The sequence below is a fragment of the Amblyomma mixtum genome, chromosome 3, assembly GCF_055824585.1.
Source record: "Amblyomma mixtum isolate Tamu chromosome 3, ASM5582458v1, whole genome shotgun sequence".
Lineage (NCBI taxonomy): Eukaryota > Metazoa > Arthropoda > Arachnida > Ixodida > Ixodidae > Amblyomma > Amblyomma mixtum.
The window spans coordinates 33,406,419-33,430,613 of NC_143014.1; the positions used below are offsets into that span (position 1 = coordinate 33,406,419).

At 45.5% G+C, this 24,195-nt stretch overlaps 2 protein-coding genes across 8 annotated transcripts in view; one reads left to right on the forward strand and one right to left on the reverse strand.

Annotated features, from left to right (window-relative positions):
- ApepP (Aminopeptidase P) overlaps positions 1–22,170 on the forward strand; it is a 28,586-nt gene extending 6,416 nt beyond the window's left edge. For 4 of the 6 annotated variants that reach the window (XM_089578651.1, XM_089578650.1, XM_089578654.1 and 1 more), the window contains 17 exons: positions 958–1,109; positions 2,214–2,277; positions 2,418–2,522; positions 4,260–4,300; positions 9,570–9,621; positions 9,696–9,935; positions 10,012–10,093; positions 10,152–10,350; positions 10,526–10,612; positions 11,814–11,923; positions 12,161–12,310; positions 12,387–12,447; positions 12,502–12,571; positions 12,656–12,760; positions 16,113–16,184; positions 16,251–16,426; positions 17,247–22,170. In XM_089578651.1, coding sequence (XP_089434777.1) covers positions 993–1,109; positions 2,214–2,277; positions 2,418–2,522; positions 4,260–4,300; positions 9,570–9,621; positions 9,696–9,935; positions 10,012–10,093; positions 10,152–10,350; positions 10,526–10,612; positions 11,814–11,923; positions 12,161–12,310; positions 12,387–12,447; positions 12,502–12,571; positions 12,656–12,760; positions 16,113–16,184; positions 16,251–16,426; positions 17,247–17,366 — 1,851 coding nt within the window. In that variant the 5' untranslated portion in view covers positions 958–992 and the 3' untranslated portion in view covers positions 17,367–22,170. The remainder of the gene's footprint in view (positions 1–957; positions 1,110–2,213; positions 2,278–2,417; positions 2,523–4,259; positions 4,301–9,569; positions 9,622–9,695; positions 9,936–10,011; positions 10,094–10,151; positions 10,351–10,525; positions 10,613–11,813; positions 11,924–12,160; positions 12,311–12,386; positions 12,448–12,501; positions 12,572–12,655; positions 12,761–16,112; positions 16,185–16,250; positions 16,427–17,246) is intronic. The other 2 variants (XM_089578653.1, XM_089578655.1) reach the window with 1 other exon arrangement.
- Positions 22,145–24,195, reverse strand: part of LOC149349620 (uncharacterized) — a 29,280-nt gene continuing 27,229 nt past the window's right edge. The window contains exon 10 of one of the 2 annotated variants that reach the window (XM_089578649.1): positions 22,145–23,223. In XM_089578649.1, the coding sequence (XP_089434775.1) occupies positions 23,169–23,223 (55 nt within the window). In that variant the 3' untranslated portion in view covers positions 22,145–23,168. Of the gene's footprint in view, positions 23,227–24,195 lie in introns of both variants that reach the window. The other variant, XM_089578648.1, reaches the window with a different exon arrangement.

A 24,195-nucleotide genomic window follows, 5' to 3' on the forward strand; every position in this document is an offset into this window, starting at 1 on the left:
GTTGAATGAAAAGTAGGCACCTCTCAGACATGTTTATTGCTGACGTTTCGACTGGGGTCTGGTCTTGAAGACAACGGAACCTGCTTTCATGACTGTATCCTCGTCAGACCCTGCGTACATCTTAATGCAGGTTTGTCTTTTGTGGGTTCCTTAAAAGATGCATCATTCCGGCCGCCTATGTGCAAATGGAAGTTGGAGAGGACTCTCTGCATTCCCACGTATTCACCTTTTCTACAAGTGTGAAATGATAGGCGAGCCCTCATCTGCCTCTCGAGTTTAATGATTTGTCTAAGCAAAATATCCGCTCCCAGCGGCCAAATGGTTGCCAAGTTGCACGTGCTTTACCATGAGATTTATTAATATGTTGATTGAAAGACATTCTGTTGCACATGTATTTAACTAAATATACGTCATAAAACGCTTTTGCATGTCTATGTAGGCCCACAGGCCTTTAGCAGAGAGTATGGAGAAAACTCACAAGGTAAGAACAGTTGAAGCTACGGCTCCCAGATTTTTTGTGCACATTCACGGGACCGCCAAGGCTTCATATATGTATTTGGATCAATGCTGACTTCCTGAACTTTTGCTTGGGTCTGACAAGGATATATACGCGCTCACACACTAGATTATGCAGAGTGTTTTATTTGTACTGACTAGAATTGTGTGCTACTGCTGGAATGTTCCTCTCAGTGTATGTGTGTGTGTGTGTGTGTGTGTGTGTGTGTGCGTGCTTTTTTTTTTGCATTTTATGCCAACTTAGCTCCAGAGAGGGAGTTCACTTTTGTGTTACAATTCTTGTGTGCACGTGTATGTGTACAATTTGCTGCCCTTTCTGTCTAGTCAGCCTGTTAGTGTAGAACTGTTGTGTTGTAGTGCTTCTCTACATTGATGTACAAGTTGCCTTCTCTTGTCTGCTCAAGGTTTTAGGTTTCTTCCTTTACCTTCTTGCTTTTGCAGCAGCGGATGAGCCCTCCACCTCGGAACCACTAGACATGGCATTACGAAACACGGGAACCTTGCTCAAACGCCTGCGAGCGCTCATGAAAAATACGACTTACGTCAGCGAAACGATTCAGGCCTACATAGTACCATCTGGAGATGCCCATCAGGTTTGCTACCATAAAGTGCATTCTTTTGAAATGTCTTCAGAAAGCACTTGTGTGTGAAGTACCACTGCATGATCAGGTACTGTGGCTAAACGTGTGTGCATTTCACAGTGTTTGTTTCTAACAGAGTCTTCCAGTGCAGGAAACAACACAGTTTTGTTTTTAGCTTTGCTCTCTTTTCTTTTCTGACACTTCAAAGTCCTAGCTATTTTCTTTTCAAGTAAGTTGCACTGTTCTTACAGTGCAGCTTGTCTTTTCGAGTGCTTATCTGTCACTGTTGTGTCTTGGTAACATCGCCCGAATTTTGCCATTGCTGTTGGACTGTTCATGAACTGCTCCTGCATTTGGCCTCATTATGGCTTATGAGTAGTTACTTGACTAGGCATCTGCTGTTTGTAAGCTCTATCGCGCTTTGGTGTGGCAGTGCACTGCAAAGTATTACAGATGCATGAACATCAGGTGAGCAGAGCTCATTTATTTTTTGTGTGCTGCTTCACTTGTACATGCTGCCCTTGATGTGTCTCAAAAGCTGTTGGTCCATGCAGCCACATACGCATAGCATAAAGTGTAGCACTACTGCTGTGATGCTGCTCTTGGGTTTGCTGCTCACACATAATGTGACTTGTGAGGAGAGATAAATGCTGCACTAGGACTAATAGAGAGGCTGAACTCTCTGCATAGAGGCCAGCGGGCTTCAGTCTTGAATTATAGGCAGAGGGACACTAGTTTTGGCATTCTTGTGCTATGTTGTTCAAGCGAGTGTGGCACACTGAGGGTACAGTTGCCTGCTTCAGCATCTGCTTGGGAACTTGGCACACCTGAACAGAGGGTGAGCCAGTAGGTGGCCTGTGCTATACTTGCAGGTGCAGCAAAGTATCTAGGAGTACTTACTTCAGGCCCAAAACAATTTTTTTAGGCTCTTCCAATTTCCTGTCTGTATTAAAAGCAGAAAAGAATCTTGAGGCTTATTGAGCAGACTCGGCTAGTTTTGCTAAACCAAGTTTGATGGCCCGCATTTTTATTCCGTGGTGCACCTGTAATGTAGTTAATAGTGGTGGTTGGTGCTTTTATGAAGCTTCATTCGCTTCATCATTTTTTTTTTTTCAGAGTGAATACATTGCACCTTGTGATAAACGAAGAGCTTTTCTCACTGGATTTACTGGAAGTGCTGGTAGGTTTTTGCAACTTGCATTGTCTGGCATGTGTAAGCTGTAAAGGGGGGTTTTAGCTCATTTCTTATGCGCTTACACATGATTAAATAGCTGGTAAGCAGAGCTTAGATGTAAAAAGGTTCTGTGCTTGGGTGTACAGGCACGGCTATTGTAACCGAGGATCATGCCGCACTCTGGACCGACGGTCGATATTTCCTGCAAGCAGAACAGCAGCTGGACTCCAATTGGGTCCTTATGAAAGATGGTGGGTATGGTGGTTTGTTTCTCTGTGTGCATGGCTATTGCTTTCACTTGTGCATTGGCCTCTCTTGAGAGAATCACTGTGTTTTGTTACTGCAGTGTTATGTAGCTTGGAAATTTCTCTGTATTCATTTATTTGCAACAGACTGCTGGACCTGTGACAGTTTGACATAGTTGTATTTGACATAGCTGCACCTGTGTATTAAAATTATGTACAGTTTGTTGTATGAATGTGTTTTCGTGCAGAATTCACCTGCTGTTCATGACAGTAAAGGAACATGGCTAATAGCTCCCGTCCTTTATGTGTGAGAAGCACAAAGAACTGCAGGAGATGGCAAGCAGCCTTAAGTGTAGGGTTGTAGATCCTTTGCTGCACATAAAACTGTGGTGTTTGGCCCAGATGTTCATTAGCTTGTTACACAAGTTGGTAGATTTATTCAGAGTTTTCCAAAGTGTTTCAAGGCTCCTGTAAATAAGGCATACGTTTACCATCTCGCTACTGAAGTATGTCAAATGCTTGACCCAGAATAGCAAGGCTTAGAGGCTGCTTAACTTGTGTGTCGACTAATGACTACCGTGGGAGGAGCAAGATGGAAAGTAGTTGGGCTGTTAGTCAAATCGAACAGCACTATTGTTGTTTTTTTCTCTTTCCCTCTTTCTGTCTGCACCTTTGAGGAATTTGGCTACTTTAATGAAAAGAAGTTGGGATGTGTTATGGTGGGATCGTGAGCAGCGTTAAGGAGCTCATGTCTCAGAAAATCCGGCGGCAGTGTCGATAACGGCAGCCGTGAGTGAAAAATCCACGAAAAACACCCAGAGAAGCAACCTCGGAGGCAGGTGGGCCACCTGAGTCACATAACCTTGCAGCGTCATCACAACCTGCCCACCGGATTGTGAGCAAACTGCGCACCGTGGCAGGTGGCACATAAATTGATGATTGGTTGTGAGAGGTTGCTTAGGAAAAGCAGTTTGACCCCATTTGTTTCGTTGGACTTCCAGGGCCATAGTGCAGGTCTTTTTTCAAATTTGCGAATTATAAATTTATTGTTTGAAATTTTCTTCTCATTCTAGATATGTCGACAGACACTGCATCACAAAAACTCAAAACCAGAATTTGTGCGTTGCGTAGAAGAAATTCTAAGAATGTCTTGACCTGTCTTGACCCATGCAGCAATAGCTGCCATCACTGCTGTGCCCCCGCTACTTGGTGTTTTGAGCTGCCCAGTCCTGTGCCATTTGCCCATTATAGATTTCCCTACTGCACTCAACTCTTTCAGTGCCTTCTCTTTCTCAGCAATCCACACTGACTTCTTTCCATATCTGTAGCCACCTTCTCCTTCGTACTTGCTCGCTGCGCGTTTTGCCCCGAGGTGATTGAAAAAAGCTGGCTTGCGCTGGTAGTTCTCAAAGCCCGGCGCTCTAGCTACCTTGAAAAGCTCGGGAAAAAAAAAATGACTCTACATTTGTACCTTGGTTTAGACTATAAAGTGAGGTGCGTCTTGAAGCATTGTTCAAGGATTCCTGCGGAATTTCATGAATTCTTTGTTCTCAATTCCCAGAATTGAGAATTTTCTCACACAGTAAGTTAGGGGCCTTATCCATAGCCATCATTTGTTGCATGACTGCATATAACTGAAAGCAGCCTGTGCCATGATCATGCTCCACGCTTGCATTTAGTTACAGGCTTGGAAGCAGTTAAATATATGCTCATGTCATTTATTCCTCTCCCCCATTTTTGCAGGCATACCAGGAACACCATCTCAGGGAGAGTGGCTCTGCAAGGTAGGTTGTTTGAATTTCATTACATGGTTTGGTTTGAGCTTAGGGCTTATGAGAGTTAGATGGTACAAAGATACACTGCTTGTTTAGTCTTGCTTGGCTATTCTAGGTATGTCCAAGAACATGTGCTTAGTCAATGCTGAAGATAACATGGCATGGTTGGTTGTGACCACTGTGTAAACATATGCCAGTGCAGGGTATTCTGAGTGTCAGCATGTTAATAAGTTAACATGCCAACTCTCAAAATGCCATTTTTGTGATATATACCCTTGCTGCAGCTGCATGCATCCATGTCTCTTTTTTTTTTTTTTAGCTTGCTTTGGTATTGTAGTGGGCAGATTGTGATTAGGTCTTTCAATGGACATGTAAACATTAATTGAACTTTGTGTGAAGTGTGCTACCAGATAAGTGCTATGTTGGAGAGAAAATTTGAAAAAACTTGGATTCGTTGGAGCTAGGTGCAGGATTCCGTCTACATAAATTGTAATCAAGAGATGTTTAGTTTAGCAGCTGGTTCCAGTAATGCCAGCAAGTTGAGAAATTACACTAAAATGTCTATGCACAGTCTATAGAGTCATTGCACAGTTGCACTTTTGCAATCTGAAGACTGCGTGTCTTCCAGCGGTTACCTCGTGTGAATTTTGCAACATAGTTTCTGGCATGTTCACTGTAAAAATTATGGTCAACAGCCACGTCACTTCAGCAGCCACAGTATCCACTGTGCCTGTAGTGTTACAAAGTAGGAATGTGCTGCCAGGCGTTTAGTGTGCATGTAGGAAATGGTGCTACAGAAAAAGGCTTACTCCACAGCTATGCACTCCACCTCTGTGTCACGATCGTCCGAACCTTCCACATTTTCCAGCCATTCTAAAGTGTCGGCTTTTAGCTGGTAGGGAAAATCGTAAAACGATTTGGTACTATTTTCCTCTCGCTGGTACCTTTGGCGAAGGTCCGCCGGTGACAGGTCATATCTCATCAGTAAAAAGCCTTTCAACTCATCGTAGTTCTCCAAGCCGCCGTCCAACAGGCGATTGACAACTTCATACGCTTCGCTGGAAAGAAGGGCTACCAACTCCTGTGCCCAACTATTCCGCTCAATGCGCTTTCTCTCGCAGACGCGCTCAAACTCCGCCAGATACTTCGCCATATCTTTGGCGATCACGAAGGGCCGTGGCCTGTCTCTCGGCTGCCGGCCGTTGGACTCATGCAGAACGGATAATGCTTCACTTCTCTTGCGTTTAATTAAGGCAAAAGACGGAAGGCGTGACAATAGATGACCATTTTGTAAGGAAAGTACTCTTGTTAACATATCTCTCTTGTTGGTTGTTTCATCATTAGCAACATGTGTCAGGCAATATAGGGAGTATTCACCTGGCGTCACTTCCTGCGGCAGAAGCTGACACGCGCCATTTCGTGGTGCAGGCTAGCAGCCCTCCGAATGGAGTAGACTGCATCTCCGAGCAATGCCAACCGTGTCGATGGCTTTCACTGCCTCTCGGGAATGTGTAAATTATGTGGATTGGCTGCGTGTATTCTGTTTGTACTTTTGAGAGTCCCAGCGTGACAGTTTCTTCTTGTTTTAGTTGTCGCACGTGTACCTTCAGCGCACTTTCAATACAGTTCAGTGCATCGTAATTGTGCCTGTCTGTCATGTAGTGTTCGTCACTTTGTGCACGTTTGAATTACTTTTGACGACTGATTTGCCCTGTGTGCGTCGATGATGGCAGTTTCATCCAGAAAATGAACTTGCAAGCACAGCTACGCGTCATTCCTGAGCGGCGACTATTGCTGTCGCTATGATGCGAAAGTGCCAAGGTGTAGGTGCGACCCAATGCATTTGACTGTGGCTGACTGTGTGAAGGGATCATCACATTGGCCTGATCTTGACCTTCTGGACATATACAACTTTGTTGTCACAAGAGCCAGTTGTTTATTGAAGGAGCAAATCATAAACAAGAAGCCATGCACTCGAGGCTCATAACTTTGTTTTAAGTGGAGGGGTGCAAGCGCCGTTCGTTCGTTAGACACATTGGAAGCAATGAAGTGATAATTTTGACTGAAGTTAGTCACTCTCAAAGCCTCTCTGTCGCGCCTCTTACACCGTGGCTTGGCTGCTGATGAATGTTAATGGCTGTGTCGGATGAGGTCATTGCACGTGTATGGCTGGGCTCAGTGAGGCTTGCTCGCATGTTGCTGCACTGTTGTTTTTATTTAGAAATGGGGCTGTTATTAAGTCAAGGCCAAGAAGTACTGATGGCAGCAACCATTGGCTGCCTGTTCGTCAGCGTAACGTGGCACTGTTGTCAATCTCAGCGATGAACTTTCATCACCAGAAATGCGCCACTGTCAGATTATTCCTGGAGTACCAAGTATTGTGCAGTGCGTGCCAAAGAAAAAGAGCTCCTCCTCCAACACGGTAAAAATGGAACTCATTTTTCGATGGAATGACTTCCAGTGGCCTTCGCGCTAGCCAATCACTCCAGCGTCTTTCCGACAACAGCCGTGTCTTTTTACACTCGTTCATGCGCACTTTCGGTACCTTGAAGAATTTAAGGTCCGCTTCTTGGTTATTAACCTTCTGTTTCTTCGTCTGAATGTGACTACTGCATCCAGTGCTTGCGCAAAACCCCATGGAGCCGTGGTCACAGGTGGCGGCACTGCATTACAGCGGTATGAAAGACTGTGTACAGCGGTATGAAAAACACTAGCTGCACCACTAAATGGCGGCTAGTCCCAGCATCCATCGGTTTGCTGACATAGGTGAATACTCCCTATAGTTTAGCATTTAACAGTGCCAGCAGTGGGCCTCTTTGATTTTCCAGGCTGGCTGTGGGCTGTCCGTCGTTTGCCACAGTACAGAGCCAAGTGCTCATTTTTCTTGGGACTAGAAGGACTGTGGTTCTTATGCGAAGTTTTGTTCAATCTGTGGCGTGATGCAGGCATTTGTTTCCACTAGACCACAGTGCCTGCTGTCTGTATCTCCAGCAGCGACGCCTTTTGCGACAATTCTCGTTATTTATTTTGCGTGTGTGTGTGTGTGTGTGTAAAATCGTGTATCGATCATCTCGCCATCTCACAAGTGCAAATGCTCGCTTCATATTACGATCGCGCGGTTTGGAGTAACAAAATATTTCAGCTGTTAATTCCATGCGCCTGGCTGATATTGCGATGTTGTTCGAGGCCTTCCTTGCGAGCGGCCGCAGATAAGAGTTCCTACTACACGTTCATAGTACATGCGCATGCATGCATGTGGGGAGCATATTTAGCGTGATACGAGTGCATGGCCTTGCTTGTTTTCTGTGTAGTGTAAATGTGGATGTGCTTTGAGAAATGATTGATTGAAACACGTCCTTTATTTAATGCCCTCATGTGCGCACATTACTCAAGGCAGCTGTACGGGCATATGTGGCCTCGCGGAGTTTTCATGGCGGCCAAGGCAGGCGCTGATTTGGTCGTCGCCAACTGCTGTAAACCTTGGTGCTCGGCCCTTCAGCCACAAATGCTTAAAATATCCGAGAAGTGCCGTATCCATATACCGCTTCTCATTTGACTATTAAAGAAAAAAATTTCCCAGCATGGACCATCATGCATGCGCACTAAGGTTGGATTGCAGCACCTTTCATTCGACAGCCTGGGCTACATTGTCCTTCACTTCCAAATGGTGATCACTGAGTCATTTCGGGGCTTGATGTCACTAGTTTGAATCGAGTGGTGGTAAAGTTTAATCCAATCTTATCGGCAGTAAATGCGTTCTTGTTGCCAGAAAAGCATCATCAAGTCCAGAAAGAGTCTTGGAATCGATTTTACTAGGGGTGGGCAATGTTTCAAACTTCTAATAGCTTGCGAATAGCATTTACTGCTCTATTCGCACTGCACTTCACTATTCAAGCTATTCGAACCTCCTAAACATTCTGAAATTAAGGATGTCTTATTTGTCTAATTTCGCGGCCAAACACTTTGATATTTCCAAACGGCAGTATCTTGCACTTATCACAAAGTTAACTTGCTCTTTTCTCATGAAATCGACTGCCAGCACGTGGCAAAAGCTTGTGCGCGGTAATGCTGGGCCTTGGATAAAATCAATGTGCTGATGGCTGTTTTAGTAGCTGCGTTAATTCTATACAAACTGCATTCTTTGGAACCTAGAAACTGTGTTTCTTTAAGCTTCAGGCGAAAAGACAAATGCGGATGACATACATGCCATGGAGCTGACCCATACATCTGTGTTGTACAGCACTTCCCGCATAGCGTTTTCCACTGCATAGTTTCATTTTTGCACCATTGGTCACTTGCGCTCGCACCACGAGGGCGATGAAACTGCAGCAGAGCCGCAGCATGTTGCCTGTATGCTCAGTGTTGGCATGGTTGCAGCATGCCGGAAGCCACTGAACATGGTGACTGTCAAGTGCCGATGGAGTAGTAGAGTCCCACTTTGAACCATTCCGTATTTGCTAAACGTAGGCTGTCAAAATCCTGACTCGGGGTATAGCACTAGTGCGAAGTTACATTCGTGATGCAGCATGTGGAAATGCTGTTACAGTTGCAACTTAACAGCCAAGTCTGTATTGTACGGGTTGCTGTGGGAGTTTGGACGAGACTGGCTCACTAAACTGTAGTAGCCGGGAAACGCAGCGCTCGGGAACCTATAAGCGGAGTTCTGCTGTGCTATTACTACTTCATGATTCCCCTTCCCTTAAATGCCTTGCAGCTTTTACAGGAATAGGAAATTACGTTGCTGATGGATGAAAACAAAATGTGTTTGAAGAGTGTTTCTTTCTATAGCTGTGTTTTATGGAAAAGCAGTTGATATTTAGTTTAAACTGCCTGTATTGATATTCAGAATTATTGTAAATTATTAGGTTTGCAACCAGAAATTTTATATTAGCACACTTTTAATTTTTTATGAGAACAAAACTTGAATGGAATGGTCCTCAGTGGCCATTAATAGCCTACGGGCTGAAAAAAAAAAAAAAAAGGCAATGGGCTGGGAAGACACCAACTAATGGGACACCAGCGGGACACCAAGGGCTGGGAAGTGGAGGCAGGGATCTTGAGTGATAGGTTAAAAAATTTGCAACCATAGTCAGTCAGTGCAGTGCTTGGTGTAAGACATACATATTGCTGCTGCAGCTTCTTTAACTCTAGTGCAGTGGAGCTTAGCTTCACTGTAGAGCTGTGTTCAGCTATAGTTGCTTCTCATATTCAAATTTAATTTCCAGGTGACAGTAGCTGTTGGCTTTTATAAGTGTTTTGACTATTTCTTTTTGCTCAGGTGCTGTCAAGTGGTAGCAGAGTAGGCGTGGACCCATTTCTCATGCCTTATGGTAAGCTCTTGCTCTGCGAGAAAGGTTTGGGAATAGAGCCAGGATGCTAGTGGAGATGCTGGTCACTTTTCCAGATGCCTGGAAGCAGCTGAGCAATCAGCTGGATGTATCAGGCCATTCCCTGGTGCCAGTTGCACAGAACCTGGTCGACTTGATTTGGGAGGAGCGGCCCTCACCACCCAGCCGTCCTCTCGATTCGCTTTCCATTATCTACACCGGCAAATTTTGGCAGGAGAAGATAGCAGACATCCGGCAGGACATGAGCCAGAAGTCTGCCTCTGTTCTGGTGCTCACAGCCCTGGACGAGATAGCATGTATGTGGGAAGCTGCCAGTGGCTGCTATGGTGTGCTGGCTTTGGAGTCGGTGCAACTCTTCCTTTCTTTTTGCAGGGCTCTTCAACCTCAGGGGGTCAGACATCGACTACAACCCTGTCTTTTTTGCCTATGCTGTGATCACCATGGACTCTGCATAGTAAGGCTTAGGCACTGTCGCTCCCTGTGTCCAGTTTCTTACACAAGCCTTCTTTCAGTCTCTTCATAGATGAAAACAAGCTTAGCGCCACTCTCCAACGTCACCTCTCAACTGACAGGAATGAAAAGAACCTCACTGTCGACATCAGACCATATCGTGTGTTCAAGGATTTTCTTGCCCTGCTGATCAACCAGCAGTCGGGCAAATTTTGGGTCAGCAGTAGTTCAAGCTATGCAGTTGTCAGCCAAGTTCCCAAGGTAATGGGAAGTTACTGCAGCTCTTTTAGCATGCTCTGGGGGAGGTAGTGGACTGTCCTGTATGGTAGTTTGAAACTCTGAAGAGTTACAAGAATGGAGTTCCAGCATGCTAGTATTGAGCAAAAGGGACTCATTGTTTTGAAAGCCTCAATGATGTTCGTATTTTTGTCCACAGGAACGAAGAATCGAGTCCACTACGCCTGTGATGCTTCGAAAAGCCATCAAGAATGAGACCGAGATAGAATGCATGCGACGTGCCCACGTGAGTAGGCTGCAGAAAGTCGTATGAATGCAGATTAGGTAAAGTACCAGTTTGCTAGGGAAGGTTGGTGTAAAGCTATCATTGAAGCTTGGGTTACTCATTCTAGTTTGACTTGTTCAGCTGCCGATTGTAATACAGTAAAACTTCGTTAATTAAAAAAAATTGCCATGACCCATTGGCATCATAGTAAATTTATTTGGCAAAAACAATGGTGGCAGTTGTCTGCATTTTAGATGAAAACTGTGCGGCAGTGGCGATTTTTTTTAACAACGTAATATGCATTTACCGCGTGCACACTCTTCGGATTGTTAGCACACAACTGCTTCAGAGTGGTGCAGGTTTCCATCGTAATGCGATGTGGTAGCAGTGGAGCCTCCTCACAAGCGGCGGCGTCATGCGTGAAAAGGTGCCACTGCACAAACTGCAGACAGCATGTGATGAGCATAGACAGAACTGAGGGAAACATGTAGATGCAAGAGCGGTGAGACTCTTGTGAGAAAATGAAAGGCAAGTGATGCACTAATTTGCGTCTGAAACTCCATGAAACTGTACTCAGCTGGCTGGCCATTGCAGGGTTGGGCTGCCAGTGCTGTGGTGTGGCGCGAAACTCGGAAAAAGGGAACAAACTATGCAGCCACATGAGTAATCAGTGCTGGGGCTCGTTGAATGTCGTCATGCCTGCAGTCGCCAGACGTAAGAGGTGGTGCGTGGGCACCTCTCTGACGTGATATTTGACATTATGTGGAATATTAGCATGAGCGCTCACCATGTCGTTCATACTGAGACATAGTCTCCGGTCGGGGAGCATGTCTGAATTAACCGGGTTGAGCCTGGCAGCGTCCGACTTAACGAGTGTCTGACACCATAGGCTTACAGGGGCGTTTGGCCGAGATTAGGTCGGCAGTATGAATTATCCGGGTTTCCGAATTAACGAGATTTCACTGTGGCACCTATTTTGTGGGGAGAATGCCAAACCTTTGTGCATGAAAGATAGACCGAGAACAAATTGGCATCGGTAGTGCAGTATGTGGGGCTAGCACGTTTGCTATTTCTTACGTGCAGGCACACCATCTGCAGTCTCTTATGAGTTTATTTCTTGTTCTTTGTCATCTAGTAATGCACTGTAGTTGTTGTAGGTACTGTGGAAGTGAAGTATGAAAAGTAACATTTTGATTTTTTTTCCCTCATTTTGATCTGGCAGATCAAAGATGCTGTGGCACTCTGCGAGTTTTTTGTGTGGATGGAGTCTGAAGTCCCTAAGGGAGAAGTCACGGAAATGACAGCTGCTGCCAAACTGGAACACTTCCGAAGGTATGGGTGAATTGCATGCTCTGTTACCATGTAAAGTCTTGCCATTTTTTGTATTTGTAATCTATTGTAATCTAGAGAGGAAAGGTGCCCCGAGAAATATTAACTGCAGTTCGTGACTTGGAAATTTGGTAATTTGAATGTGAAAGCATGATGATTCAATTACCTAGTCATGGGGCTTCATTCTTTGGGGGCTCAGTTTTGTGCTCAAGCACTGGGGCCTCGGGTGTTCGCCTGCAGGGAGCAAGAAGACTACGTAGGACCAAGTTTCGAGACTATCTCGGCATCTGGCCCTAACGCGGCTATCATTCACTATCGACCTGAGGAAGAATCTGACCGGCGGGTAACAACTGAAGAAATCTATTTATGTGACTCGGGTGGCCAATACAGGTTAGCAGTCGTGGCATTTGGACTAAGGTGGCAACTTTTCTGATGACTGATGTGTACGTATGCTTGGTTTGCCCAGGGATGGCACAACAGATGTGACCAGAACATGGCACTTTGGCACTCCCAGCCAGTACGAAAAGGTAAAAGCAGTCTTCAGTTATACACAAAGTACGCATAATCATTTTGGTTTCTAGGAGTGCTTTACCCGGGTCGTGAAGGGCAACATAGCGCTTTCATCTGCAATCTTCCCACGTCTTGTGAAAGGTTTGTGCTGGTTAGCTTTGTTTTCTCAGTGTTTTGTTTGAGGAGCCTAAACCTCTTCCAAAACATGCCTGCCACTTTCTTTAGGGCAAATGCTTGACACACTGGCAAGAAGGGCTCTCTGGGAAGTAGGCTTGGACTACCTTCACGGAACTGGCCACGGGGTTGGCGCCTTCCTCAATGTGCATGAAGGTGCGCATCACTTGAGCTCTGCTGCTAACCATTGCATGTTCTCCTTTTTGTAACACAATCTGAGGAATGATGAATTAATGTTTCTGGCAGGTTTTCACTCTTCCTTGGCTGCATAGAATTTGTGATCTTGCACTGAACAAGGTTTTAGTGCTCTATAAATGCTTTGATAGTGTTATGCCTGTATGCAGATTGTCAGACAGGGTGACCCTTATACGTGCCATTGTATTTTAGATGATGTTCGAGACCATTTTTCTCAGGATCTACTAGGGTTAGAGCAGTAACACTGGTATCATTGTAATCGGCTTTCTGTGCTCTTTTTGCTGAACGAGAAATACTGTTTATTAATCATTTGGTATAGTATTTTTGTTCCTTTTTTTTTTTATAGAGCCTACCAGTTTTCGAGCTGAAATGGGCAATAAACACCCTGTCAAACAAAATTCCCTCCATCACTTTCTGTAGATCTGGTTCAGTTGACTCTCCCGTGTGTGTTTTATGTACTGGGCAAAAAAATTACGTTTCTAGCACTTGTGGCTCCTGAGAAAAAGGGTCTAATGTTGCAAAAATTGATGTTTTGAGAAAATTGGCTTTTTCGGTGGAAAAAAAAAAGATTCACGCACACTCAACAAATGCATGTTGATATTTGATTTCAACAGCCATCAGCCAGATAGTCATCCCCAGATTCATTACTTTTCTTGTTTATTTGCTGCCGCCTTGCCTTCTGGACCACTTTTGTGATGAGCTCTGCCGCCGCGGTGGCTCAGTGGCTATGGTGCTCAGCTGCTGGCCCGAAAGACGCTGGTTCGATCCCGGCTGCGGCGGTTGAATTTCTTTGGAGGAGAAGTTCGAGACCCGTGTACTGTGCGATGTCAGTGCGCGTTAAAGAACCCCAGGTGGTCGAAATTTCCGGCGCCCTCCACTACGGCGTCTCTCATAGCCTTGGTCGCTTTGGGACGTTAAACCCCATAAACCAACCTGTGATGAGCTCTGTAGACCTTTCCGCAAAGTACTCATAGCCGTTTGGCCTCAAACAGCCATTGCACTGTGTATCAATCCTGGTGAAACACCAAATGACAGGGAAAATGACCACTTGGGGAATGCAGCCATCATTAAAATTAACTACAGCATTCGTCCTAGATGTTTTCAGCATCAAAATGCTAAAATAAGCACATCCTTTTGCAGTGTGCTCCCAAACAGAACTGTACAATACTCATTTCCATTTTCTTCCTTTCCATGGAGGCACTTTTTTCTTCCTCAGCCAGTGCATAGCTGTTGTCTGGAACCACTTTCAGCTCGTCTGTGTTGTGCTGCTGACAGCGAGAGTTTTGAAGAATAAGAATTAATGGTAGACTCTAGCCTCCATAGAGACGCTACACGACGTTGCCACAGTCAACAGCCTAACGATCAACATAGGCTGATTAGTGCAAATTCAGTGCTTCCAGCACAAATTCGTTGGCGTTAGCCAGTCCAGTAACTGTGGCCCTCTGCAGCAGTTTTAGGGTGCTTCAGGCATATGTGTTGTCTCCCTCGCTTTAAGATTGGCTGTTAAATCATCGTATTTTTCTTTGGCAATGAGGTCAGCAGAGACTTACCATGAACTTTTACTGTAGCCAAATTGCTAATTTATTACCAAGCATGCTTTAGTTTGTCATTGTGTGTCAGCCTCATTGTTACTGGACTGTTAAAGAATCCTTCAGTTTCATGAAGAGCACAGTAAAATTTTTTCTCTTTAAATTGTGATTTGGTGATTCATTCTAGTAGTGCCATTTTATTGAGAGGTGCTCCACTGCTTCCCCCTCCCCAGTTTGTTATTTAGGTAATTTTCTGCACAGTGACAGACGTTTAAGGGGGGACCCTGGTCTTGAAAAAAAAATTTTTATTAATGAAGCCACAGTTATGAAATTTTCAGGCCACATGTATTTTTGTGCGCTGATTCTAGATATGCCATTTAATTTCGTGTAAAACAATTCCTTGAGCACTTGTGCAGTTTTTATGCAAGTATTTTGGGAGAAAAGTTTTGCAGAAAATTTGCTGCAGGAAACTCGCTGAAATGCATGCCATTGGGTTCTCCTGACATCAAGGAATGCAATAAAGGTAAAATTATCATCCTGGCTATCATAGAACTTGAGTTATAGGGTTTTGAAGTTGTCGCTTCAGAAATGAGAAGAAAAGTGTGTATTCCTGTTTCTGAAGTGGCAGCTTCAGTACCCTATAACTCAAGTTCTATGATAGCCAGGATGATAGTTTTACCCTTATTGCATTCCTTGGTGTCAAGAGAACCCAATGGCATGCATTTCAGCGAGTTCCCAGCAACAAATTTTCTTGAAAACTTTTCCCAAAATACTTGCATAAAAATTGCACAAGTGCTCAAGGAATTGTTTTACACGAAATTAAATGACATATCTAAAATCAGCACAAAAAAATACGTGTGGCCTGAAAATTTCATTACTATATCTACATTAATAAAATTTTATTTTCAAGACCAGAGTCCCCCCTTAAAAATACCACATTTTGTGGTGTATAAGTTGTTTTTTCTTCTGAATTTTTCGTTGGTGCGCCTTATACTGCGGTGCGACTTATATCTAGCGAGAAATGACTGGTCACCGTGTGCTGTCTTTTGCCGTGACCAGCAACTATGCACTAGTATGTTGAAAAGGAACTTCATGTGTCGAAAAGGGAAAAAAATCGATTTATTATTAAACTGTTGTTTGTGGGCAGAATCACATAATTTCACCACAACCGGACTGAATGCGATAGTCGCAGTGCAAGCAGCCGGTCCAGCCATATTCTCAAAAGTTTCGATTTCAGTGTCACATCCGTTTGGCTTTGCACACGTACTGCATCGGTATTGCTCAACATGATGCCGCCTGCAAGGTGAAGGAGCTATGTGGCAAAATTGAAGTTGTGTGTAGTTGAATATCCATTGGAGAATGGGAAGCAAGCTTCTGGAAGGCAGTTCAACATAAGTGGCAAAATTATCCGGGACTGCCAGGACTGGCAAATGGCCTCAAGAGTGGTTCGGTCGATGAAGTCAACAAAAAAGGCTGACCATGAAAGGAAGACACATTAGCCAGAGCTCAAGAACAGTCTATGTATGGCATCTGTTGCAAGCATGTATTTTCATCACACACTCTAATAGATGATTGTCAGCATGCTTTTATGGTGCTTACCGAATGATCAGATGCGTCTTATACACTGGTGCAACTTTTTTTTTTTTTTGTATAGACGGCCGTTTCTAGGGGGGTGCGTATTAGACCAGAAAATACAGTAGTGTGATCTTATGACTGCTCACAAGTGCCCTTTATGTCTGTAAAAGCCAATGCAAATTATGCAGTGCCTTCCTTCCTTTCTGCAGGGCCAATGGGGATAAGCTGGATGCCACACCCCAATGACCCTGGCCTCCAAGAAGGAATGATTCTATCCATTGGCAAGTACATACTTGGGCATGGTAAGGGAGCACTTTGTGCTTCAACAACTTTGGTATTTCTTGCAGAGCCTGGCTACTATGAAGATGGCCAGTTTGGAATTCGTATAGAGAACTTGGCCCTTGTTCGCAAGGCTGCAACAAAGTACAACTTCAAAGACAGGGGATTTCTGGCATTTGATTCTCTGACATTGGTCCCCATTCAGACAAAGATGCTGAACCCTCTAATGCTCACTGCCGAAGAGGTAAGCTTTGCCAACCTTGTTGGTGTGCTAACATAGAAAGTAACGTTGGGGGTTGTCACTTGGTGCTGTGCTCCCCACAAAAGAAAGAGTGCCCAGATATTGTTAGACAGGCCTATACGGTTCTCTTGAGTTGAACATGTAGCATTTTAGAGTGAAAGCTCTACTACTCGAGGTACAACTCAGTTTCGCCTGGCTTTGTGCGTTTGACCTTGAAGACCGACTAAGGTCAAACCAAGCATACACCCCCAAGACTGACAATTTATGACTGTGTCTTGCTGTGCATAGCATGCTTATATGGTATGGTCATAGCCAATGACCTGCAACCACATGACCGATGACCAGTGGTCACTTGACCTTGACCTTTAGAGCTGAGATTCGCATTGCCTGATGTGACGTCATGTGATAACGTAGCAATGACATCACATCATTTTTGGCAATAAATGATGGAGGCGAAATTCTAGAGGCCCATGCACTGTGCGATGTCAGTGCACGTTAAAGAACCCCAGGTGATCGAAATTTCCAGAGCCCTTCACTATGGCGTCCCTCATAGCCTGGGACGTTGAATCCCAATAAACCAAACCAAGCAATAAATACCACTGGCTTTGCTTTTGCTCGTCTACTAGGTTCAGCCGGGTTCAGCCTCTGCCAATTTTTTTCCTGGCTGTTTCTCTCCCCGACACCGGAACTGAGCTGCTGCTTCAGGGTTGGGAATTTACGTATGCAGAGCAAGGGCAGCCATTGAGAAAGGGAGAAGGGACAGGCTGATTAGTATGAGAAGGGTGAGACCTAGACTCTGTGCTGGTGCCCTGTACTATTCCAGGTGGAGTGGCTTGACACATACCACCAGGCCTGCCGGGACGTCATTGGCCGAGCGCTAGAAGAGCAGGGCCGTGACCATGCACTGCAGTGGTTGCTTCGGGAGACCCAGCCGTTGGGCTAAGAAGTGGGATGCTTGGGAGCATGTTGTCCCCACCTCTGTGTTCGGTATTGTGCCAAAGGGGTAGTCTTGGAAACAGGGTTTAAGTTATCTCGTTCATGCGAATCGTCCATCACCCAGCATCCCCATTGCGTGCATTTAGCAAATGGCCCATCTTTTGGGACAGTCTTGTTTCTGTATCCCCTTGCCAGCCCACCCTGTCTGAGGTGGAGGGGCATGTGCTGCCCAGCAGCCATTGCTGCTTTTCAATACCTGCGTGCTGACCTGGTCTGCACGAAGGGCACTGGAAGAGTTGGGTACCATTCCCTGTGAACACCTGACCATATGTCAAAAAGCGACAGCGAGGGCGTACCAGAGCTTTTGGTGTTGGTCGTGTTCCTTGGGAGCGGGAGAGAAGTGACACTCAACCAGTGTGTGCGCAGGTTGCCTCTCTTTCTTTCCAAAGGTCTGTCGGGAGTCGCGTGTCAAGATGGGAGGATGTGATAACAGACGTTTTTTTGTCGGGTTTCCTAGAAACCCCAGGAGCATTCATTGTTAGTGATGTCCAGTAGGTCCCTGCAACAGGGCATCCGGGCACTGTTGAGCCTGGCTCAGCATTTGCACAAACTGCAGTCATTTTGTATGTCCTGATTTTAGGATTTCTACATGTCTTGCCATTTTTGCTGACAAAACCCTGGGCTTGAAGGAATGCTGCCCGTCTTGGTTTTGGTCCTTGGGCAGGAATTTCTTTTTTCCCCAAGAGGGCCAAAACAAAAGTGGACAGACCCAGTAAAGCAAGTTTTCGCAGAATGTCAAACAAATCAAATGGCGTTGGTTCAGCCCACTGGGTTGTGTCAGCAGTGACCCAGAGCAATAAGGGGTCTGTCCAGTTCTTGGCCAGGCGGCAATAGCTAAGCTTATGGCCTCAAAGCCAGAAGGAAAGTGTGGACTTCCCTTGGGTTTTGCAATGCGTAATGGCATTAATGCAAAGCAGTACTATAAATACTGCCATATGTTAGATGACGTTGTTGGCAAAGCACCGTAAAACGGGAATATTGCATTGTGGCATATATGCAGACTTAACACTTTTTTCTTTTAACTGCTGGGCCTGCATCAAAATGCATCCTGCTGTGTATCGGGCATATACCAGCTTCAGCTGTGGAGATATGTGCTGAGTCTGTTATTTTATTATATTATTATTGTGGTGGTTTGTGTGTTTATTTCTGCCAGTCATGCTACATTGAGGTGCATGTCTCTTATCGAGTCTGTCAGAGTGCAGGCGAATTGTGGCTGTGTGCATTTGTGAAACTGCACCATCTGTGTGTGCTTTTCTCCATGCAATTTCACAAGGAGCCCATGAAAGTGCATGCATGTACAGTTACGTTGTCATTTCGTGCTGCCATGATTATATTTTATAGATGTCACAGGCTGAATTTATTACGTTGGTTAGTCAAGGACACTGGCCTGTAAACTTGATTATGCATACGTTAGACTGCACATTTTTAGTGCACAGTGGCGTTTCATGCTGAGCATCTTTCCATGCTTGGGCATTGCTTTTAGTTTTTGTTATCTGAGAACAGTAATTGTATTTTATTTTTGGTGAAGACATTCCATTCTCTCTGGTTTTTTAGAAGCGTGCAGTCATGCTGATAGGAGATGCTTGACCATTGGCGTTTTTCTTTTTTGTGGTTTCTGGCCTGTATTCTGCAAGGTGATGTGGTTTTGTTGATCACCTGCCTCACTGTCTACCTTTAGGCAGTTTGTTGGCAAGTAAGCCATTCAAGTGCTTGGTGATTGAGCTAGTCAGTGATGTGCTAAAGGGAGCAGCTGTGTGCCGAAGAGTATTTTCACGGGTCACTTCGCCAAATATCCTGCAAGGTATGGGCCAAAAACTGCTGTAGTGGGAGGGCAGGCGTACTAATACACAGCCAATCAGTGTGGCATTAAGAGATGTTATTTTTTATACCTGCAAGGAGCTACGTTTTCAAATGGATAACCTGCCTGTGGTCGCTCTGGCCCTGCTTGTTTCAAACACACTACCTCTAATCTTCTTGCAAGAGCTGAACAGTTGGCTGCCTTGCATTTCTTGTACCGTGTGCAGCATCTTTTAGTGCTGTTCTCCACTTGGGACAAGCGCTGCAGCATTACTGTGTTTGCAAGCTGCGTGGAAGGGGCTGGTGTTGCTTCTTCGTTTCTCGTCCCATCCCTTACGGGTACTGGCGGCATTCAGACTTGAGAGCATTGTGAGCCGTGTGCAGGCAGTGTGAACGGTGGCCACGCACAGCCCATCATGGGCTCCAGAATGAAGTGTGTGCGCCGCTGTCCTTTGGTGTTACGTGCATGAGGGTGTGTTTCATGTGCATTCTCATTTGTTGTCTAGCAGTGTAGTGCCTTTTGTTTGCCAGCATTATCCTCATGTGCAGTTCAACTGCCAACAGGTGCAGCAAAACTTTTAGAGCCTCAGATTAACAACTAAGGACCTCATTTGAGCTTTGAATCGCTACCTCGTCTAAGCAAGGCCTTTGCCTACTTTACCAGACTGTAGTGGTTTTTATGAAACCATGCAGGGCAATATACGAGCCTCTATTTAAGGGCCATGTGGGCAGGATGTGTGTAACTTTTGACAACTGCTTCTTTTGAAACATTTACAGTTTGCTGGGTGACTGCAGCTCCCAAAATAAACACAGCGCTTCCTGCTGCATCTACCTCTAAATAGACTGGCCGTCTAACTCCACTGTGGAGTGTGGACGTGGTTCCTAGAAGCCTGGCTTTGGCCACTGCTTTCTAACACGGATATACCTCGAGCAACGTAACTACCCTCATTTTGCGCGGACGCGCTCTTGCCAGATACCTCAGGCAGTTGGCGGCAGTCTTCTGAAATACCTCTGGCGTAGCCCATGTAGTTTGTTGTGGGGGTGGGTCATGGATGTTGTGGTACATAATTGGTACCTCCCAGCAGCCATTAGCCACTGTGTATGTGTGTGTGTTTCCCCTGTGCCAATGGTGTGGTCTGGCTGGGGCCAGGCACTTGTTAGCCTGTCGTGTTGTTTGAGGGGCCTTCCTGCTGGGAGTGCATGGGTGGGCCAAGCAACCGCACTACCTCTCTCTCTCTCTCATAGCTACTGTATCATCCAGGGAATTGGTGGAGACTGCAGTCACCCAGCGGTGTGCCCTCTGTGGTGTGATTTCTGCTGTGACCTTTTGAGTGTGCCCAGCTGTGTGCCGTCGACCGGGGTGGTTGGCTGGGCGTTTCCCCAGGGGCGGGGCCAAGCATCCGCTGCCTGGGGCATCGCTCCCGAGAGGAAAAGGGCTGCTCATGCTCTCCTCTCTCTGTCCACCAAGCAGCTGACCATCAGTGTCTTCCAGCAGAAAAAACATGTTTCGTCTTGTTGCTGTTAGCGTGACGTAGAGACAAGGAAATCACCCGTAACGCATATCACACAGTGGAAAAGTGTACAAGACAGGAGCAATAATTGTGTTAACATTCAATGGAAATCAGTGTTGCGTGTTTGTTTGTATATTAAGAGCAGTCAAACTGCCGTAATTGTCGTCTTAGCTGAGCAGCCCCTGCAGACTGGGAGACGGAGAGCCCCCTTTCCTTTTTCCTCACCCCTGCTTGCCCTGCATCCTAATCCCGCCAAGCTGCCTCAGGCACTGTCCCTCTGGCCAGCCAGATCTGCTCCTCTTTTTGTAGTACGTCGGGTGGGACGTTAAAACCACATGCGACCAGCTTTTGTACGACTCTTCCCCTGCCACTTTTTCTCAAGGATGGTCCACGTGATGTACGCTGGCAGATGATGGAGCAAACATTTCAGCGCTTTTGAGTTTGCCCTGCTCGTGACTCTCCCACTCTGTCAGTGGGTGGCCGTGTCGTAGTTTTTTGCTGTCGTCATGCTGTCGGTGTTGGGTGTGCGTTATTGCTCCAAATTGTTTCGGTTATTCTTTCCACCCTGGTCACCTAAAGCCATCGGGCCAACTCTAGCTTTGTGGCTGTGCTGGGGCCCTGCCCCAAGTGCTGGTACAGTCCTGTGCTGTGGCACCTCTGGTCCTTTGTTTCATTGCGCAGTGCAGCTTTGCACCTTGGTGAATTGTCGTGCTTCTGGTCTACACCACCAGTGGCAAATGGCAAGGGCTATGTATGGGTTCTGTCATCTAAAAATTACTGGTAGAGTCTGGAAGTTGAGTGCACAGTGCGAACAAGCAGGTACCTTATCAGTGGCAGTTTTCCACTGTCTACTGATAGCATGGTCTGGCATGTGCTTTTGAAACATGCACGCATAAAGGTAGAATTTCTAAGGACCTGGGCTGCTGAAAGGATGCAGTCATAAACAGCATGCAAAGATTTATGCACTCTTACATTGAAAGTTCACGTGCTCTGTAGCAGTGTTGCAGGGCTTTGCCTTTTGCCACTGGAATGCTGGACAGAATGTGCAGCCACTTTGTACAGCCAAACATTTAAAGGGCTTGAACTGTCAAACAGTTGCCCGAATGGCTGTTGCTATGCCATGCACAGTTTCAAAAACCTGTTCAATTTGGCTAGAAATTTGCTGCGTCCACAGGATGGAGGGCTGCTTTGCCAGCCATTACCAGTTTGCTGATCAGTGCTGTCATCAAACTTTGCTGTTCCCATTTTGGGTATGGGCAAGGAAAAAGAAAGTCTATGCAGAGGTGATGGGTCTTCGCACAGCCAGTGACTCAAAGTCATATTTAAAAAAAAAAATTAATTTGCTGGATAAGCAATATTTCCTCCCCATTAATGGAGATTGTAATTTTGCTTTGTACAAATAACCAAGTGCTCTATGTTGAAATAAAGGATTTTATTGACGTAGCCAGTGGCAATACATGCATCGTATTGTTTTTGTCACACAAAAGCATTTTGTGGACTGTTCGCGAGTAAACTTCATTGTAGATAGGAATGTGCAACATTGCCAGTAAAACAACTTTTGGCACGTTCAGACTCCTTCCGAGGCAGCAGCATATTCAGTGGCTCATGTACCTCGCTTGGGCCCTTTACAGTAGCAGTTGCACACAACAAAATATGTGTAAAATGCGGCATATTTGCTTTACCCCTGCAGTGCTATTCACGTGCATCTACAGGCCTGCATCCAGCTAATGCAATAGGCACTCAGTGTATACTTGCATGTTCTAAAATGGCACTGCCAAGAAAAACTGAACTATATAGTTTGCACAGGGCAACGTGTGAAAAATGGATCAGTGACATGCCTGCACAAGTGTTTGCTGTCTAGAAGTGCACAACAAAATGAAAAACAGTACTCTATATACTACAATGCCTTGGTAACACCTTGATGTATGCTATAGAAATGCCATTGAGTACGTAAGTAGACGCACACTGCCAAACATTAATCTGATAAATGGACTAGAGCTTGCAAATGGCTTGCGTATGCTTCATGCTGCAGATGAGTTTATTTTCTCTCAACTTGGCACTTCAACTGAGCTCCACAAGCAGGCCTAAATAGTTGCTATCTCAAGTAAAAAAAAAAATGGGCACACAGCCTATTTTGGCAGATGAAAACCTCCTACAGCACTGCTGGTACTGCAACTTCAGCCATAGCAAAAGCTTGGCAACAACAAAGCATGCTACGGATAGCACTTGGATAAATTTTGTGCAGTCCAGCACACTATACTGTTAACACCACATCTGTAATGATGTATAAATGTGCTTGTCACTGCAACAAGAAGGCCAACATACAGCTACACGGTGCATATATATGTCGCTGCAAAAGAATATAATGCAGCCTGCGCCACACATGCTGGTCCTGTGTGCAGGATGATTGTCGGAGGGTGAGGCATGCCATTGTTGGAAGTTTAGAGCCTTGGTGGTTGTGCTTGTGATGACTCGAGGATGATATCGTCCCGTTTTCTACTGGGAAAAGAAAGGAAGTGCAGAATTAGGATGGGAATCGTGTACAAAGAATGCCTGTAAGACAGTATACTCTCGTCAACTCTGAAGTGGTACAAACCGTGGAAAATTTCATGATAAAACGGTATTGTACTGAAATTTTCATTGTATTAGTCATACGTTGTAAAACTGCAAGCTTTCCATCGAGCTTTATTTTGCAGTGCAAACACCACTACTGTGAAGAGTCCCATTTAGCACAGCGGTAAACAAACACTGCAGACGATGAAGATCGTGCTGATAACACAACCAACGGTGGCAGCAGCTGCTGCTGCGGCTCAAACAACGCCACTACTCGTGGAGTGAAAAAGACTGGGGGACAGTGCTCCTGGGAAATTGACCCCAGCTGTCCTCGCCATGTGTCGCTGAAGTCTGCAGCGGAGGCCATTGGAGCCCCAGTCGCGTGAAGTACAGTGTGGCACAGAATGTATGCCAGTGATGTGGATGCGCGGATGCACGTTGGTATGTGGCAGAGACTTTAGGGTCACTCGCTAAAGGCCCTCCTTTTGAGTTCTTGCTGGCAAGATTTCGAGATAATTTCATTTTGAGATATGCAGTGGCAAATACACTGAGCCTATTCCACGACATGACGAGATATGAGAGTTTGTATATGCTTGCTGCGCAAAATTGGCCAAAGCTACACTGAATTTTTGCAAGCAAAGATCTGCCTTGTTACAAAACTTAGCAAAATATGAAAGCTTTGGAAGGCACCAATCTTGTAATTCACGTTTCATAACAGTGGCTCCTTGACTTTGGAAAATCCAAGCACTTCATTAAAAAAAAATGCGCCTCTTGAAAAGCCCCCGGACAAGTTTGGACATTTCAAAGAACAAGCACGGTGTGTAGTACACATGGTCATGGTCGCCACTGGCACTGGTGATGCCACTGTTGGTCCTGTGGCGTCGGAACTGCAAGCACGCTGCATTTGTCGAAATA